Genomic DNA, 20,010 nt, shown 5'->3' on the forward strand with positions numbered 1-20,010 from the left:
AACCCTGCTACTACAACCTCTGACTTTACTACAAGCTTTTGAAATTACATTGACTCTGTGCAAGTTTTCAGTTTTCAAATAATAATTTTCATTAATTTACAATTGAATACTAGGTTTTACACATGGTAATGAATAATAATCGAATTACATATATTACCTATCTACCTTTTGTAAAGTTCAAAGATTGGAGCAATCTTCACCGAATATTCTACTAATATTATAAACGCGAAAGTTTGTATGCATGGATGGATGGATGTATGGATGTTTGTTACTCTTTCACTCAAAAACTACTCGACGGATTTGGCGGAAATTTGGAACGGAGATAGATTATAGCCTGGATTAACAAATATAACTACTTTATATCCCAGAAAATCAATGATTCCCACGGGATTTTTATAAACCTATATCCACGGGAACGAAGTCGCGGGCATCAGCTAGTAAAATATGTTTTGGAGCTAAAAAGCCTTCATAATCACACTTCACACTAATATTATAAAGGCGAAAGTTTGTGTGTATGTGTGTGTGTGTGTGTGTGTGTGTGTTTGTTACTCCTTCACGCAAAAACCACTAGACGGATTTGGCTGAAATTTGGAATGGAGTAGATAATATCCTGGATTAGCACATAGGCTACTTTTTATCCCGGAAAATCTAAGAGTTCCCACGGGTTTTCGAAAAACCTAAATCCACGCGGGCAAAGTCGCGGGTATCGGCTAGTATTCTCATACTAGCTGAAGCCCGCGACTTCGTTCGCGTGGATGTAGGTTTTTTAAAAATTCCCGTGGGAACTCTTTGATTTTTCGGGATAAAAAGTAGCCTATGTGCTAATCCAGGGTATAATCTATCTCCATTCTAAGCAGCCCAATCCGTCCAGTAGTTTTTGCGTGAAGGAGTAACAAACATACACACACACACACACACACACACACACACACACACACACACACACACACACACACACACATACAAACTTTCTCCTTTATAATATTAGTGTGATTTACCAAAATAATTGGCAAGCTGTGGGTGTATTCCGTAGAGTTGTAATCTCGCGTTAATTATCGTGCCGATCTCCGGTGATGAAGTGCTCTCCACGTTAGATTAGCCTTTGTCCGCTAATGATGGATGAAAGAGGGTGACTTCGAATTTGTGCACGTTTAAGTTATAGGCCATAGCGGATGATTGTCGTGGTTTTTGTCCCTATTGACTTGATTCCTGAAGAGTCTCCATACAATATGATCCAAAATATGATTGTAATAGTTTATTTTTTATTTGGCTAATATTATGGCCGTAAACTCGTATGCTCAATTTAATCATTAACAAGGTAAATTAAAACAATGTCTTGGGTCCTAGGAACAAGGCAGTGACTGTGGAGTTCACAGTGTGGACTGTGGACGAGAGCGTTTAATTCAGCTAGTCTTGATTCTTTGGCACCGTGTATTAATATGTAGTTTGGGTTATGACCAGCTATATTCACTTGGATTAGGTTTCTCTATCAGATTTTCAATGCGTTAAGTTGCAGTGTCTTAATAGAATTATCCTATTTAAAATTTCACGGGCCTCAGGTTAATTCGTCCGGGTTAATCTTGCTCGCTGTTCGAGTGTGGTCGATCATCGATGTGATGGGACATTGGCCGCATATTTTATGCAGTATGGGTATTCGATTTTAGTTGTATCGAGTTGTTATCGAGTTTAGTTGTAGAGTTTTTTCTGTTAATTAATAGGGGTTTTTTTCTACATAATATTTACCCGCTAAAGCTTTTGACTTGTTCCACACACAGTTTCAGTAAGGTTTCACGGGCCTCAGTTTAATTCGTCCGGGTTAATCTTGCTCGCTGTAGGAGTGTGGTCAGGTACCGTGGGGTATTGTCAAGCATTCATGGGACGGTGATGTGGGACGAGTGCTTTTAATTCGTACACGGCAAGTAATTAGCGAGTGTTTGAGATGTTTGATTGTTTGACTATGTATAATCTATGAGGACGTAGCTACTGTCTGTATAAAATATAGATGATATAATTTGGTTAGGTATGAATTGTGTTACCTTGATAGAAATAAGCCTCAATAGCTCAACGGTTATAGGAGCGGACTGAAATCCGAAAGTTTGGCGGCTCAATCCCCACCCGTTGCACTATTGTCGTACCCACTCTTAACGCTTAGTTGGAGGGGAAAGGAGAATCTTAGTCATGATTAAAAATGGCTAATATTCTTTTATTAAAAAAATAATACAACGCGAGGTCTAGGATCAAGGTGGTGTTTATCAACGAGTGTTTTTACCCGACTGCGGCAAAGCCAAAAGGAAGGGTTATGATTTTAGTAGTTTATGTATGTATGTATGTATGTGTGTATGTATGTTTGTATCCAGATTCTGTGTGTTCCACCGTAGCGCCTAAACTACTCGACCAGTTTTGGTGACTGAGGTGCCAATTGATTCATCGTAAAGGTCCGGGTGACATAGGCTACATTTTATACGAAAAACATTGAGCTAACAGATGTTACATCAAAAAAAGTTGGGGTCTCCTAAAATTTTTTTTGCTATTGTATCGAGTGGGATTTCAAATGAAAGAGGAGAAAATTCTGAGTTTATAAACATAAATGTAATAAAACATTAAAACATACCAAGCCACAGAAAACAATTTTACTGTAATATTTCAGTGTTTATTAAGACGATCGCAGTCGGGTTTTAGTTTTCAAATTTATCTTGTTAAGTTAACGGATGCTTTGATACTTTGGTCACGTAGGTTTGCCTATTATGTAAATTGGAGGCACGGCGAGCGTACATAAATTAGGTATTTCTGATAGTAGTTACCCACTGAAAAGTAGTTTCTATACCCAGTTTTGGTAAGGTACCACGAGGTTTCCTTTAATGAGAATGTAATAATTTTATATACGCTGTAGTGTACATAATACCTACTCGTACATAGATGATATTGGGCACTTTAAGAGTGTGTATTGTGAATGTACGTAAGTATAAGTTAGTCCGTAGGCTCTTTAAATATTAAAGGTAATTCATGCAAAGTGGGATTACCCTAAGAACAGGCCACTAAATCGTCAGGTCTAAACAAACTTGTATAGGTACTCACTGGGGTGTTGTAGAATTTGTTTTCGGTTGGTGCAGTATGCGGTTTTGTATAACTTATTAATATTGAATGATTTGATGAGACATTTTAACTAGTTTGATACTGTATTATTTAGGTAGGTACTTAATTTCTTGTATTCAAACTAATAAAATTCCAAATGCGAAAGTGTGTACTGTGTAGTGTAGAAGTGTAGAAGTGTAGAACCATCAACCTTTAAACTTATGGTTTATGAACGGCATTCCGAACTAGTGATAATTATTCTGACGATTCAAAAGCACTTTTTAAAGGTTATTTGAGTAAAAAAATATTCTATTCTATTCTTGGAAGTTTGAATTATTTATTGTTATCAATTAGATTGTTCTCATACGTTAGATATTTAGTTCTATAGTTTACAATATTTCCTGAAACTGAAACCCTGCAATATCCTCTGTATACAGGGGAACCCCAGTTTTCCAGGCTATAATTGACACATTGAAACCGTAGCCAATTTGCCAAGGAGCTACAATAGGCAGCCTTCGCCAGGAAAGAAGACAAATGGACAGACTGACAGATACAACACAAAGATATAAAGTTCTTGTTACGAGGCGTGGAAGTGGCGACAGTGGGCGTTTGTATAAATATATCAATAAGCGTTAGTATAAGGGATATTTTTTCCCTTGAGTGTTAAGTTTGCTTACCCTAAATTATATCGATTAAACTCATTTATATACATACATTACGTTTGTAAACATATATTATTATTATGTTTCAACCTACAAAATATAGAAAAAAAGTTTTATAATCTCAACAACTTCAGTTTATTATAAACCTTAACACTTGGACGTAAAGTTAAATTCATACTAATTTGATATAAAGTCAAATTATTATTTTTGTTTTTATTTTTTGGACCGCTTAAATTGGAAACACTTTTTACAAATCCTGTAGATAAGACGTTACATCTATGTATCATACAATACAAGCTCCCATACTAAGTGCATGTCTTGTCGTATGATAAAAAGTATAATAATAAATAGGCTTTATTGTTTTCTTATTGCTAGTTACATAAACATGTGTTATATATTATATCTATAAAATAAAAAACTAACTATTAACAATTAACAAGAAGAAGAATTAATACATAGAAGTCATTGGTAGAAAGATACGAAAAAAGTAAAAAAAGTGAGATGACAATAGAATATGGGGGATTTTTTCGCGATATTATACGAGTATGCTCGGAGGCAATCTTCTGAAATATGACAAAGGGAAGTGAGAATATCTCGTATATCAATTTCCAATAAGTATAGCCATTAATTTGGCGATATTTCCAAAAGATTTCACCCCCTCTGCACCGAGGAGCTATTATTTATGACGCATGCGTCCTGCGCCGCCGGAGGTCGCGGAAAATCGTAGCAAAGAATAAAATTTTCATAAAGTTGGATTTTCATTTAGATGTACTCTGAAATGAATACCGCCTTTTGTTTACTTAGCGAAATCATCTAAGCTAATATTGTAAAGCGGTAAAGATTGTAAGTTTGGATGTATTTAATTACATTTTGAAAATTCTTTTACTGATAATATAATATATAGAACTGTCACTGAGTACAGAAGAAGAAGAAGAAGAGAATTACAGCTTTGTAATGGCAAACGGTAGATACCTGTTACGGCAACTTTTCCGAATCCTAAACCTAAACTTTTTCATATGTTAGCTCACCGAAGTCCTGCTCAGTGATAAAATTTGTATAGTGTTTATTTCCAGAAGGTCTTCTTTACAAGCTTTTATGAAAGACCAAATCTTTCAGTTGGCTCTATCATCGCTTCAAAACGCCAATTCCACTGACTTAAATAAAGACGATAACTAAATAATCTACTTTTTCTGGGCTGGTTATTTTGTTTGATTAGTCTTATACAAGTTAGACATCTATTTTAATTCATTACTCTATGTCTAATATTTATCGCGTCTCTCTTTTGTCTTCATCCAAACATTATACAAAACAGTCAAGCCTCCATATATTTATTACAATGTCATAAGGTTCAAAATCCCTTATTTTTCTTATTTAAAGATATTTAAGGGAAAATCTAGCCTTTGTTCGAGACAGTTGGTTCGGAATCGTCGCCCTTTGGTAATGAGTCGTTAGGAAGTAGGGCCAACAATTATTATTATTTATATGGCATTGTTTGTATGGTAATAGGGATTTCGCATTAATATTAAAATTTATGGGATTTATAATACGGTTTTAATGATCATGGATTAATATTTCCCAAAATCTGTAAATGGTGCATACCAACTATCTACTTATAAGAAAGTAAAAGAAAAAATTTCAACATTCACTTTTTACTTTACCTATCATGGTTCACGAAATACAGCTCGTTGACAGACAGACAGACGTAGGTACGGATGGAGGGACAGTGGATGCTTAGTAATAGTCCCGTTGCCACCCTTCGAGTACCTACGGAGCCCCAAAAATAATTATCAAAGACATACAGGTATACACTAAGGCTGAGATGTATAGACCGCACTTTGACTTTCCTCAGGTTTAAGTTTCAGTTAAAACGAGACAGATTTGTTTCAGCGGTATAACGCTGTCTCGTATTAAGGCCTCATTCGCACGAGAGCTTTTTTAACGTCCGTTAAGAACACGTTCAAAATATAACAAATGCATTCCCAAGTATCTGTTCACACGTCAACGCTTTTTTAACGCGCACTTTGTATTGTCAGCGCAACGCCGGGTTTTAACGCAACGCTTTTTTAACGCTCGTGCGAATTAGGCCTAACAGTGTCTTAAGTATGAGCAAAGTCAAAGTGCACTCAGTAATTCTCACCCTTAGATAATCCATTCTCTGAAGAGTCAACATTTTAATTATACGATAAATAAGAAAATTAATCTTCAACTTGAAACAATCATCGTTTAACTTGTCCAAGTTTACATAACGGGGAAATTGTTTGATCAGCGCAATCCGGATGTGACGTCATTTATCCAGCGTCATTCGCCGGAAATGCTTCCCTTTACCCGGACTGTTTCGGATATTAGGTAATTTTTAACCTCTAATAGTTTAACTAGGGTGTTTTGCGTAGTCTTAGTTATTTTAGGGTTCCGTAATCAATAACGATTCTTTATATTTGCATATTATGATATCATAATATGACAGCTGTTTTATTTATCTTCTGATTTAGGTACTTGGCAGCTATTTTGAATTTTTAATCATTTGTGCTTATAACGGCAATAGAAATACACAATCTGTGAAAATTTCACCTCCCTAGCTATTACGATTCACAAGACAGACTGCTGACAGACAGAGGGACAGACGGACGAACGGACGGAAGGACGAATGGATGGTCGGACGGACAGCGGAGGCTTAGTAATAGGAACCCGTTGGCACCTATTGGGTATGGACCCCTAAAAATGGGTCAGAGTTTAACAATAATCACCTACAACTGACTTACCAAAGACGCACCGTTTGAGAAAAATCATCTTCTTTTCTATAAATCATAACTAATTAACCATTTTTGTTACAGGAACTTCTAGAAAAGCGCATCAAGCAGTTAGAAGATCAATTAGAGGAAGAGAAAAGGCGCACGCAACGCGAGCGCATGGCCGTCACCAAGCTACAGAACAAATTGATAAAGGTAAAAATTTATATTATTTAATAATCTAAATATATAACAGGAAAAGTTGACTGACTGACTGACTGATCTATCAATTCGCAGCTCAAACTATGGACGGATCGGGCTGAGGCATGCAAATAGCTAATATGCCGTAGACATCCGCTAAGAAGGGAATTTTGATAATTTTACCCTTGGGGGGGGGGGGGGGAAAATAGTACCTACTTCTAGATTTTTAATATTATGGTTCTATAGCCCATTGGTAGCTATGGATCCAAAATTCCCTTCTTATAATATCAAACTCACCACGATGCAACTAATTTTCCTCAGCAATTTATTAATCCTAAGATTTGAAAGGGATTGAGTATCTGTATTAAAATTGTTTGCATTAGGTATAGGATTTTCCACGAGAGATATTTCAAAGTATGAGAGCTTGATTGATTCTTTGTTTACTGAACTTAGGGGTAGGGAAAAGAGAGGGGGTATAAATCCTTGCCCCATTGTTTAATATTTCCTTTTAAATTGAAACAATTACTTGCCGGCTTGTTTACCGAATTGGTAGATAGTAGACCTACCTGTAAAAGATTTAAGGGTAAGCAAATTTTTTGGTTTAATAAAAATGTTATTTTATGAGAGTTACTTAGGAATAGTCAAATTATGTGCAATTAAATAAGTCTTATATTAGAAGTAGATCAAAATGCTAGAATACTAATACGTAATAGTACATCACTTAATTAAAAAAAGAAATATATCGGAAAAGGCCTGCTTAAGAGAGGAGTCTTTTTTTTTGAATCTGGAATTTGAAAAGAAAGGTGAAAAATGGCGGGCAAGGTGAAGGTTATTGATTTGCTTTGATTGATTGGCATCTATTATTAGTTACTAGCTGATGCCCGCAGCTTCGCCCGCGTGGATTGGTCAGATCCCTTGCAGCACCAGGATTGAGGAGTTGGAATCCAAATTTTTTATGAAACAATGTCGCAAAGTTCCTCTATCGATTAAAAAAGAAATGACGCAAATCGGTTCAGAAATCTCGGAGATTTCGGTGTACATAGGTACAAAAACACAACTCCCTTCTTGAAAGTCGGTTAAAAAAGTAGCCTATGTTACACCCTGGTCAATCCTCTACTTGTATGTGAAAATCCCGTTAAAATCGGATCAGCCGTTCCGAAGATTAGCCTTTTCAAACAGACAGACAGACAGACAGACAAAAATTTTAAAAACGTGTGATTCAGTTATGGTATCGTTCAAATAACCATATGACCTTAATATGTGGTAGTTATTTCGAAATCACAGACAGACACTCCAATTTTATTTATTAGTATATAGATGTTATGTCAAAACTCAAAGGTGGTTATGTTTTCAACAAGTTAATAGTTAGAAGCTTAGAAATAAAACTGAAGTTTATCAAGCATTTTATACATGGAATAAAGTGAGTACCTATGATTTGGGGTTATTTCTGTTATTAGCAACCTGTGGTAGCTACTAAATACCTACTACATTTCTATCAACACAGCGCTCTACATTGAACGTTTTGCACTTGTCAATATTAGGCTTCTATTAATTAATACCTCTGGGGCCAAGGGAGAGGTTAGTATGTACGTACCTATCTAATGGCGTAGGAAGTCAAAGAATATCGTGTCAAAAGGAATAGAGCTACCAAACGTAACGTTTATTTAAGAAATTACATAATGCATCATAGACAAAATCGTATAAAATGCAATTTGTGGGGGTGTCTATTAAGAGATATTTGGGAAAACAAGACTTTTTAAATCATGATTTTTTTATTTTAAATAATAGGCATAAAAGTGTAGAAGTACCACTCTGTGTTGTATTTCTCATCGCTGAGAGTCGTGCCCCCTTTCCATTAATCACATAATGGTAGGAGTTTTCTTTGGGTTCCTTTCGTTTCCTCTATTTTTTGGAAAACACGTTCAGTCTTCGATTTCGGTTATTATCACTAACATTTGATAATAAACTGTAAAAACCTAACAGTCGAAATCTCGTTCTCTTAGTCGAGAAGGACCCAATATCGCAGGTCAAAAATTCAGCAGTTGATTAGGAACAAGTGTAAATTAAAAATTTATAACACCCCCGACAAGTGAAGGCATCTTGACAGCTTGACATAAATTTGTCAATTGACATAATATTAAGAACCTAACGGTTATCTAACCTTCTTTTCTACAAGAAAACTAGAAAATAGCTGATAACTCTTAAACGGCTGAACCAATTTTTTTGGATTATAGCTAAGAACACTCTCGACCGAGCCACCTTTCAAACAAAAAAAAGTAAATTAAAATCGGTTCATTCGTTTAGGCGCTACGATGCCACAGACAGATACACAGATACACAGATACACACGTCAAACTTATAACACCCCTCTTTTTGGGTCGGGGGTTAAAAATGAATGAATTCAAAAATGTTCTCATATTAAATGTCAAAAAAATAAAATAGAAATTGATCAAAAAAATTCACAGCATAATAAATTTTTAATTTTTTCATACGTTTCCCCAAAAAAAAAATGGGTACGAAAAGTTCATATTTATTTGTACGTAACGTTTCCAACAGAGAGTGTTGAATCGAAAATAAGCCGCAACAATAAAAAATTTAAAACATCGCGAATTGTTTTTATCTGCCAACTCGTCTGGCTGATCAAACCCGATGGGAGATGGCTGTGGCGCAAAATTGATTGGATGCGTTTTCATTGTATCGCATACGTCTCATTGATGTCGGAACCAGTTTGTTCTGTCAGTTGTTTTGTCTGTTGATTAGCCAAATTAGCCGGATGGACTTGGCAATATTTTTATTCGAATGTATTGAGATATTTAAACTTTTTTTTTAATTTTTTTTCTTTTTTTATTCAGCTCTTTATTTTTTGATCACCCCACCTGCATTTTTGCAAACTTTTTCATAGAGTTTTTATAATCGGTTCATATTTGACGGAGTAATCGCGTAGCAAACATACAAAAAAAAACATACCGTCAAATTGAGAACCTCCTCCTTTTTTTGAATTCGGTTAAAAAATGAAGCAGGACGAAATGTTTTTTTTTATCTTCCGCTCTCGCTTGGCTCATCAAACCCCGATGAGAGTTGGCTGCGGCGTGAAATTGATTGGAAACGTTTTCATTGTTTTGTCTACGTCTTCCGGTTATTAGCCGAATACGGATTTTGAGCCGTATTTTTAGGGTTTCGGAGTAAACAAGGAACCCTTATAGGTTTCTTCCAATACGTCTGAGTGTCGTTGCCATTTTAGTTATTGAAAACACCATAGATAACATACCAAAAACCATATATGGTCAGTGGTCACCTATGATGACCATTAAAATATGATAATGAGCCATATTTAAATTTTGAAGACAAATTAATTTTCAGTGTGGTAGTACATGATGATCAACCCAACGGCCGGCCCACTAATGAAAACGGGTCTCTTCTCAGAGTTTTAGTCTGCCTCGCTGGCCCAATGCGGGTTGGCAGACTTCACACACCTTTGAGTAGGTACATGGAGAACTCTCAGGCATGCAGGTTTCCTTCACCGTTAAAGCAAGTAATTGCTTAAAACGCACATAACTGAAAAGTTAGAAGTGCGTGCCCGGGATCGAACCCCCGACTTCCGATTAGGACTTGGACATTCTAACCACTAGGCTATCACAGCTTCAGGAAGTATATAATCCACCCAATATATAAAATGACAACTGTCAGAATTACACTGAATTAAAAATCTAATAATTATAGTTCACCACGCAGAGCAAGTAGTTTACCTAATTCACTCAATCTTAGAACAGTTTGGACTGGACAGGCAAAGCAAAACTCAAATAGTCTGCCGTTTGCGGGTGGTCTGCTGAGGTCTGAGTAATGTTTGTTGAGACGTTTGCGCCTGAGGGTCCGAGCAAATACTTCGTGACAGACGGTTCAACAACTATACCTATACAATATACATACTAGCCTCTCTCTGTGTCCACGCTCGTAATAAAGATTGGGTGATTGAAGACCGTGATATTACAGGGGTCATGCCTAAAAACCAGCGCTGCATCGGCTGACTGAAGTATTTTGTCTGGTGGGAGGCTACAACCATGGCTAGTTACCACCAGCAAAGCCATGCCGTGTAGAAACCAAAGGAGTATGGGTGTAATTAAAACTGCCATACCCCTTCCATGGTAGCCTGCTTACATCTTAGACTGCATCATCACTTACCACTAGGTGAGATTGCATTCAAGGGCTAACTTATATCTGAGGTAGAGGGTGCCCGCGACTTCGACCGCGTGGATTTAGATTTTTATAGATCCCGTCGGAACTGTTTGATTTTCCGGGATGAAAAGTTGCCTATGTCCTTCCTCGCGATATAAGCTAATCCTGTACCAAATTTCGTCAGAATCGGTTACACTGTTGGGTCGTGAAAAGGTAACAGACAGACAGACAGATAAACAGACAGACAGACCAACACACTTTCGCATTTATAATATTAGTATGGATTAAGATAAAACTATTCAACAAATCTCGTAGGAAAACATCAAGTCTCGCAATTCCCAGCGCAACAGTTACGTATAATTCATTGTCCAAGTGTTTATACCCAACATAATTATTTAAGGTGTTCTCAAACTAATTAAGATTCCGATCTCCCTCCGTCTAGACGCACTTTGTCCTTCAATAAGAAAATGTGAAGTGGGAATGCGAAAAATGGACGACCAGTATGTGCGTCGCAATCCAGCTCATTAACAGTTCCTAAACGGTTTAATTCCAGTCTCATTTTGCTTTCGTTTAGATTTTTAGAATTTCACGGGCTCGTACGAAGTTATGCGCTTCCTCGTTTCCAATACGTACCTACTGGTAGAATATTGTATGCCCTTTCAGCTTACGTTTTCCCTACCAGTTACAATATTGGGACCTTCAAAGGATGAGTGAATTGGCGCCTTCTAGCCAGTCTCGTTCTATCTTAGGCTGCATCCATTTGGTGTGATTGCAGTCAAATGGATACCCAACTGTCTCTCTGCTATCTTTTCATGGCCCATCCATTTAACCAGTTTTGACGAAAGCTACAGAGATAGCTTGCATTCCACGAAAGAACATGGGCTATTTTATGTTCTTGAAAATCAAAGAGTTCCCACGGGATTGTCAAAAACCTAAGTCCACATGGGCAAAGTTACGTGCATTATCTACTGGGTACAGAGATGCTTGCATCCTAAAACGGATATAGACTACTTCTATCCCGAAAAATCGAAGAGTTTCCACGGAATTTTTGAAAATGTCTTTCAAATTTCACGCAGAAAGGTTATAATCCATACTATACTAATATTATAAATGCGAAAGTCTGTCTGTCTGTCTGTCTGCTACCTTTTCACGGTCCATGTTATTGACATAGACAACTTTTTATCCCGGAAAACCAAACAGTTCCCACGGGATCTTCAAAAGCCTACATCCACGAGGATGAAGTCGCGGGCATCCTCTAGTAATATTATAATTGGATGGTGAACCCAAAGTTCATTAATTTGTTATCATCATTCACAACATTAATGCAATACTCAAACTAATATAGACCATCTCTGCAATAAAAACTAGTATTGAATCATTTAACTTTGCAAGCCGACAATGTTAGTATATCAGTCTATTTATGCACTCACTGATGAATGTAATATGATCATTCAACGTCTTGAAGATATACTTATAGCCTTTTAAAAGACTCTTTCAGTACCATGAACAAGGAAGACGGCTCCATAATAACACGGATATTATTACCCTTTGATATAGCAAATATCCGTGACAAATACCACTGGAAATGAAACAGGGCTGCCAGGTAAGAAATGCAGCAATCGTACTACACCAACCCTAAAAAGTGAGCCTCAATAGCTCAACGGTTGAGAAACGGACTGAATTCCGATAGGTCGGCGGTTCAAACCCCCACCAGTTGCACTATTGTCGTACCCACTCCTGGCACAAGCTTTACGCTTAATTGGAGGGGAAAGGGGAGTATTAGTCAGGATTAGCATGGCTAGTATTCTTTAAAAAAAAAAAAAGTTGTACGCCCAGAAATGAGAAAAAATTGTATCTATGGACCACACTTTTAAAATCTATCTTTTAAATGGAAAATACTTATGTATTACTCAAAGCTAAAGGCATTATTTTCTTCTTTTTTTTGTCTGTTGTATGTTACTGTTTATTCTCGAGTCAAACCATCTCGACTGTGATGTCTCTGGCTTTTAAAATTACTATCTCAGATCAGTAGAGTTTCCGCTGTTGATTTCATTAAATTGCTTGCCAATAGTGTCCCATTCAAATCACTAAATAACGTTAATTCACTGAATAGCCTTTCGAAATCAGCGCTTGAGTGTGGTAAACATACGAGTACCTATTGATTTCAACAAAAACGCACTATTTTTAATTTTTTTATCATAATTTACCTTTACATTCTTAAATGTTTACAGGATAATGAAAATAATCAAATAATTGTACGTTTTTCTACGATTGCGTTAGGATTAGGTCTTACACTATAATTGTGAAAAAGTCATACGAACATGATTAAAATAGTACAAATGACAGCCCTGAAATGAATCAATCCCTCTCTCTAATTACCCGCGGTATGCGTCAAAGGCGGCGCGTGCGCAGGAATCCGCGTGACGAATGCGATTAGATGGTCCTTCGAGCCGGATGTTTTGCGGCTCTCTTTACTTTCGCCTTTACTATCTCACTGGCTTAACTGCAACCATCTACTTAGTTTAATTTGAACTTAAAACTTTAAGACATTAGGTTTAATTCAGATCGTCATCCGCAATTTGAAATGAGTGGACTGTGCTATGCAAGTTATTTTACTGACATAAGTACTTGTATATCTCGTAACGTAATTTGTGCTTTATAATTTAAACTATAAGACATATTTTAAATTGTTAAGTTTGGATTTAAAAATTAGAAGACGGATCATTTCTGCTTAAGCAAGTTTACACCTTAAGCTAGTTGAGTAAGGTATGTTTTTGTTTGCAGGTTTAGAAATAGTGCAGTTGGACGATGTCCAGATTGTCGCTCCTCACCTAAATATTTATCTGATTTGTTTTGATTGCAGCAATGTCACACCTGTGTCAGTTTAATTGAATGTTTCGCGTTCAAGTTATGTTTACCGTTATAATCATTGGTGATTATTTTACTTTTCTGCACAGTGTTATGTTTCTTCTTAATAAAATAGATTACAATTAATTAGTGACCTATATTACTGAGTCTTGATAGCTATTTAAATGGTCGTCGTCATCAAAGATGGAGATGCCCATTGCATTGCTTGACATATAATATGTGTCCCACTTTTACACGCTATGGTCTTGCATTTCTTGAATCCAACCGGCCTTTTCGACTCGTTTGATGTCCACTGAGGGGTCTGTCTACGCATTTCGGTACGTGGTCGCCATTCCAGCACAATGAGACATCAATGTATATCGGTTATTCAAACTATTTGCCTCGCCTATTGCCACTTCAAAGTCAAAGTCAAATCATTTATCCAAATTGGGTACCATTGTACAGTTTTTGATGGTCATAATGGTGATTATGAATTCAATTTCAATCAAACATTCCGTTGAACTATATACTTTGGTTCTTCAACAGATCTCCTCATTTCGTTAAAAATTGTGAAATTAGTCAAAAGTTCAGTGAAACCTAATTTGACTCGGTCATTAGTACGGCAACAATTTGACTAAAGCAATCAAACGTAGTAATAATCGTTAACATCCCTTCCTAATCAAACTTGGTAGATTCAATTAGTAAGCGAGATGACCCGTCCCTGTTTGAGACAAGATCTTTATGCGCTTGGCCCTTCCTAGTGTACGCACTTGTGCTGAAATAAACGCCGCGTTTTTAGTCATAATATCCAGTATTAACATTTTCACAACAAACTAAATAAAAATTATTTTCAAAAAACTGACTTCAAATTTTTGAGTCTTCCCTGGGGAAGTGTAATTTCACCCTAAATTTAACATGCATTTATCGTTATTAAATAATAATTTATCGTTTAGGTTTTAAAAATAAATTTTCGTGGAAACTTTTTGATTTCCTGGGATTGAGAATAGCTTATGTCATAATCCAGGTCTTAAATTATAGCCATGCAAAAAAATTACGTCGGTCCTTTGTTTGGTCGTAGCGTGTTTGATGGAAAAACTAACAAACAATCAATTTTTCGCTTTTACCATTTTAGTAGGATTACCCTTATTTTGCTTCTTTATTTTTACTTCATGAGATAAAACCTGCCTTCTTACTTGCGGTTTTCAAAACGGAGCGTTAAAAAACGGCCCGTGCGTAAGATATAAGAAGTGTCTCTCCTTCGTAATTTTGAATCTTCAGTTTCCATCTCTCGCCTTGTAATTATTATTGATCCTCGCACGCTTAATGAGCTATTTAATATACGGACGACATATTAGATATAATATATTTGCAAAGGAATTCAATACAGTCTTTGTCTCTATAATTGAGATTAATTATATCTCTTTTCGGAGTTAAACAAGAGTGAATAGGCACCTTCTAGGTAAACGCGTCCCATCTTAGACCACATCATCACTTTCCATCAGGTGTGATTGTGGTCAAGCGCTTACCTATAGTGAATAATAATAAAAAAAAAAATATGCCTTTTGAGCAATAAAATACCCTATAACTTGCTTTAACGGTGGAAGTTCTCTATAATGCCATTAATCTCCATAATTCTCCATAATTTCTCCATTCTCAAAGTGCTGAAAAGTGTGTGAAATCTGCCAATCGGCACTGGGCCAGCGTGGCAGACAGCTTCCTTTTGGATTGGCCGTAGTCGGGTAAAAATATAGGTAAGGATATTTTGTGCCTTTTGGAGTGGAGACCTTGGGGCCGTGGGGCCCGGAACTCGAGCTCTTTTTGAGGAAATTTCGGTAAGGGTAATCGAATCAACCGGGACCCAAGAGCTGGCAGCTACCTTGGACAAAGAATTAGTTTGGCCATCCAAAGGGGCAATCCTGCCAGTATCTTGGGTACAGTGGTCTCGAAGAGGTTTTAGATTTAATTTATTTTATTTTAGTTTTAATTATTTATTTTATTTTTAGGGTTCCGTACCTCAAAAGGAAAAACGGAACCCCTCGTTGTCTGTCTGTCCGTCGTGTCTGTCAAGAAACCTATAGGGTACTTCCCGTTGACCTAGAATCATGAAGTTTGGCAGGTAGGTAGGTCTTATAGCACAAGTACAGGAATAAATCTGAAAACCGCGAATTTCAATTTTCAAAGTAAGATATTTTTACCAAGTGGGGTATCATAATATGAAAGGGCTTTACCTGTATATTCTAAAACAGATTTTTATTTATTTTTATGTATAACTAGCTGACGCCTGCGACTTCGTCCGCGTGGATTTAGGTTATTCGAAATCCCGTGGGAACTCTTTGGTTTTCCGGGATAAAAAGTAGTCTATGTGCTAATCCAGGATATTATCTATCTCCGTTCCGAATTTCAGCCAAATCCGTCCAGTTGTTTTTGCGTGAAGGAGTAACAAACATACACACACACACACACACATACAAACTTTCGCCTTTATAATATTAGTGTGATAGTTTTTGATTTATCGTGTTGGAAAAATACCCAAATGCGAGTCTGACTCGCACTTGGCCGGTTTTTAACCGACTTCCAAAAAAGGAGGAGGTTCTCAATTCGTCGGGATCTTTTTTTTTTTTTTTATGTATGTTCCCCGATTACTCAAAGACCCCTGGACCGATTTGGAATTTTTTTTTTGTTTGAAAGGGTATACTATGCAGGTGGTCCCATATAAATTTGGTGAAGATCTGATGAATATCTTCGGAGATGGAGAACAGAACTCCTCAATGGATAGGAGCAAATTGCTCGCGATCAGTGTAATAGCTTAGTAAACAGTAGGGTTTTAACTGGGCACAGCATATTATAGTACAGTGGGGCCACTAAAAATTGTGAAATAAAAAATTTTCAAAAGAAAAATAAAACCGACTTCAAAAACGACAAACACTAAAAAGTAAAAAATAACTTTTGTTTAGCTACACGTGTAATGCACCTAGGTATGAAGTCGGGCGAGCTTCACTCTTGGATTTCTAATTTTGTTTTAATATGCTCGCTCGACTTCATACCTAGGTGCATTACACGTGTAGCTAAACAAAAGTTATTTTTTACTTTTTAGTGTTTGTCGTTTTTGAAGTCGGTTTTATTTTTCTTTTTTTACTTTTAGGTTAGGTAAGGGTTGATTGCGTCACCTATTTAAAATATTTCACAACAAGCCGCCACGCTGTTATCCCTCCATCCCAACATCCCATGTTTTGTAAAGTAACCACGGACAATAAAATTCAGCGCTTATTTGTGACATCAAAGCCTGAAGCGGTAGAGAACAATAAAGTGAGCGTGTGGACGCACCTGGTTCGCGGCCGTTCTACGAAACTTATTTAAAAACTAGTTTTTGGGTGGCGAGATTTTTTTAAAACTGCTAACCGACATCCGCCCTGGTTTCGCTGGAATAGAATTTTTGAAACGCCGTGTAAGAGCGGAATTTCCAAAAATTCTGAAATACATATTTTTTATGGCCCTGACTTCATCCGCCTGTATTCTGGTTTTTAAAATTCCGTGGGAATTTTGATTATCCAGGAAAAAGTAGGCTATGCCGCGTTAGTTCAAGGTATAAACTCATCTCCATTCCATAGCCATATCGGTTTAGTCAGGCTTTCAATATGGGTACCTTCAAGTCAAGAGTGAATAAGCATCTTCTAGGCAAGCTCGCTCCATCTTAGCTTGGCTGAATTCAGCCAAGCGCTCGTCTATAAATTAAAAAAAAAAAGTCGTGTAGGAGTAAAGACGAAAGGGTGCTTACTGCTCAGAATTTGCATTCCTTACCTCTGTTGTTTGAATGCAGCGTCTGAATAAAATATGCAAGAGCATTCTTTCTGCGGGTTCTCTGCTGATAAATGTTGTTTATTTCTGCTCCTAAGTCGTAGGTATTCAGTAAAGGAAAAGTGGCAGTAAATATTCATAAGAACATTTTGAATAAAATTAAATATTATATAAATTGGGGCTGTTTCTTTTTAGTAATAACCAGTTTTCCCATTGTTTCACTACCTATTGACTTTCCATCAGGTGAGCTTGCGTCGCCTATGATATCGATTTGTTTACAAATAGCAATGATTGAAGATAATGATGACCTAGAAGACGGTGGATTGACGGACGAGGATAGGATATGAGGGTTCGTGAGTTTGGAGCTGGAAGGAATCTCCTGCTAACCACCTCCGATGGAGATTTTCAAAGAAATCGCAGCAAAGAGTGAACCTGAATTGACAAAATGCCATGCTCATCATCTTCAACCCAATCGCCGGCTCACTACTGAGCACATCCTCTCAGAATGAGTAGGGTTTGATCATAGTCTACCACGCTGGGTAAGTGCGGATTGGCAGACTTCACTAACCTTTGAGAATAGCATGAAGAACTTTTAGCGGATTTCCTCACTATATTTTTTTTTCTGCACCGTTAAGGCAAGTTATAAAACAAAAAGAGAGGTGCGTGCCCGGAATCGAACCACAGATCCCCCAAATAGGAGGTTGACAACTTAGCCACTAGGCTATCACAGCTCTGGAAGTGTAAAGAGATGTAAATACGAGTAGGTATTTATATTTAATATTACATTATACAGAAATATAAAATATAAATATATATTTCATATATTTATATTTTATATTTCTGTAACGTTGATCGATACAAGTGTAAATTAAAAATTTATAACACCCCCTACAAGAGAAGGTTACAGTAACTAGAAAAGGGCCGATTTTCTTGGATTATAGCTAAGAACACTCTCGATCAAGTTATCTTTCAAACAAAAAAAAACTAAATTAAAATCGGTTCATTAGTTTAGGAGCTACGATGCCACAGACAGATACACAGATACACACGTCAAACTTATAACACTCCTCTTCTTGGGTTGGGGGTTAAAAAGCATAGACACCGAGAATAGGACTATCTTATGACCACTTCTAAAAGCCCTTACATCATTTATTACACACCGCAATCATAAGTTGCTTGTATATGTACTTATAATATAAATAATAGTTATAATATACGATATTCCATATTCGGCCCTCGATATTCACTTCCGGATAATAATGGCGGGCATTTTTCATAGTGATTATTGCTCCTTACCGGACATACGTCAGAGAAGGTTGTTTTATGTGAAGGAATCTTTATGAGACAGGGCAAAGAGCAAATAGGTATTAATATTTGTGACGCTTGAAATAATAACGCATCGATTTATTTCTAGCAAAGCTTTATTTTTGCTCAAAATGTTGAATTCCTTAAATGTTGAATTGTTGAATGTTGAAAATTTTGGGCATGAAGGTGTTTTTAACAGGGCTCTCTCCGTCACTCGTTTCATACAATCGTAGTTCCAATTTTATTTGAATATTAAGCAACCAAAGTCCATGAAATTTTGCAGACATATTCTAGAAACTAATATCTGTGTCTGTGGTGTTTTAGATTTTTCTAAAAATATGTAGTTTTAAAATTACAGGGGCTCAAAGATTTATATATAAATTTTTAAGACCGCGTAACTTTGAAACCGAATATTTTAACAGAAATCTGGAAAACCACAGACATAGATATTAGTTTCTAAAATATGTCTGCAAAATTTCATGGACTTTGGTTGCTTAATATTCAAATAAAATTGGAACTACGTTTGTATGAAACGAGTGACGGAGAGAGTCCTCTTAAACGTAACCTGGTGATTGACAATAAGGTTCACTTGTTGTTGAAGCTGAAGAAACACATCTAGGTATCTACTACAGTTCATGGTTAGTGGCGACTAAATTTAATTGTTTTAGGTACATGCACAATTAGTTATTAGGCGTAATTAACACGTCATTCATTAGTGCTGCGATATCCAAGACAATATAGCTAGAAGTAAATAATATTGATCTAGAATAGATATAGCCCTGTGAGTGGTATATTACAACATAGAACATAGCCAATTCGTTCGCGTGGATTTTGGATTTCAAAATCACGTGGAAACTCTATGATTTTCCGGGATAAAAGTAGCCTAAGTGTTATCCAGGATATTCCATTCCAAATTTCAACCAAATCCGTTCAGTAGTTTTCGCGTGAAAGAGTAACAACACACACACACACACACACATATATAATTACACATACATTTTTGCCTTTATCACACTTCACACTAATATTATAAAGGCGAAAGTTTGTATGTGTGTGTGTGTGTGTGTGTGTGTGTGTGTGTGTGTGTGTGTGTGTGTGTGTGTGTATGTTTGTTACTCCTTCACGCAAAAACTACTGGACGGATTTGGCTGAAATTTGGAATGGAGATAAATAATATCCTGGATTAGCACATAGGCTACTTTTTATCCCGGAAAATCAAAGAGTTCCCA

The 20,010-nt window shown here is 36.6% G+C and overlaps 1 protein-coding gene across 4 annotated transcripts in view; it reads left to right on the plus strand.

Annotated features, from left to right (window-relative positions):
* The window catches only part of LOC123880891, a 503,469-nt gene that overhangs the window by 157,021 nt on the left and 326,438 nt on the right, over positions 1–20,010 (plus strand). For all 4 annotated transcript variants that reach the window (XM_045929266.1, XM_045929268.1, XM_045929269.1 and 1 more), the window contains exon 3: positions 6,566–6,676. In XM_045929266.1, coding sequence (XP_045785222.1) covers positions 6,566–6,676 — 111 coding nt within the window. The remainder of the gene's footprint in view (positions 1–6,565; positions 6,677–20,010) is intronic.

Source organism: Maniola jurtina, chromosome 3 (assembly GCF_905333055.1).
Source record: "Maniola jurtina chromosome 3, ilManJurt1.1, whole genome shotgun sequence".
NCBI lineage: Eukaryota > Metazoa > Arthropoda > Insecta > Lepidoptera > Nymphalidae > Maniola > Maniola jurtina.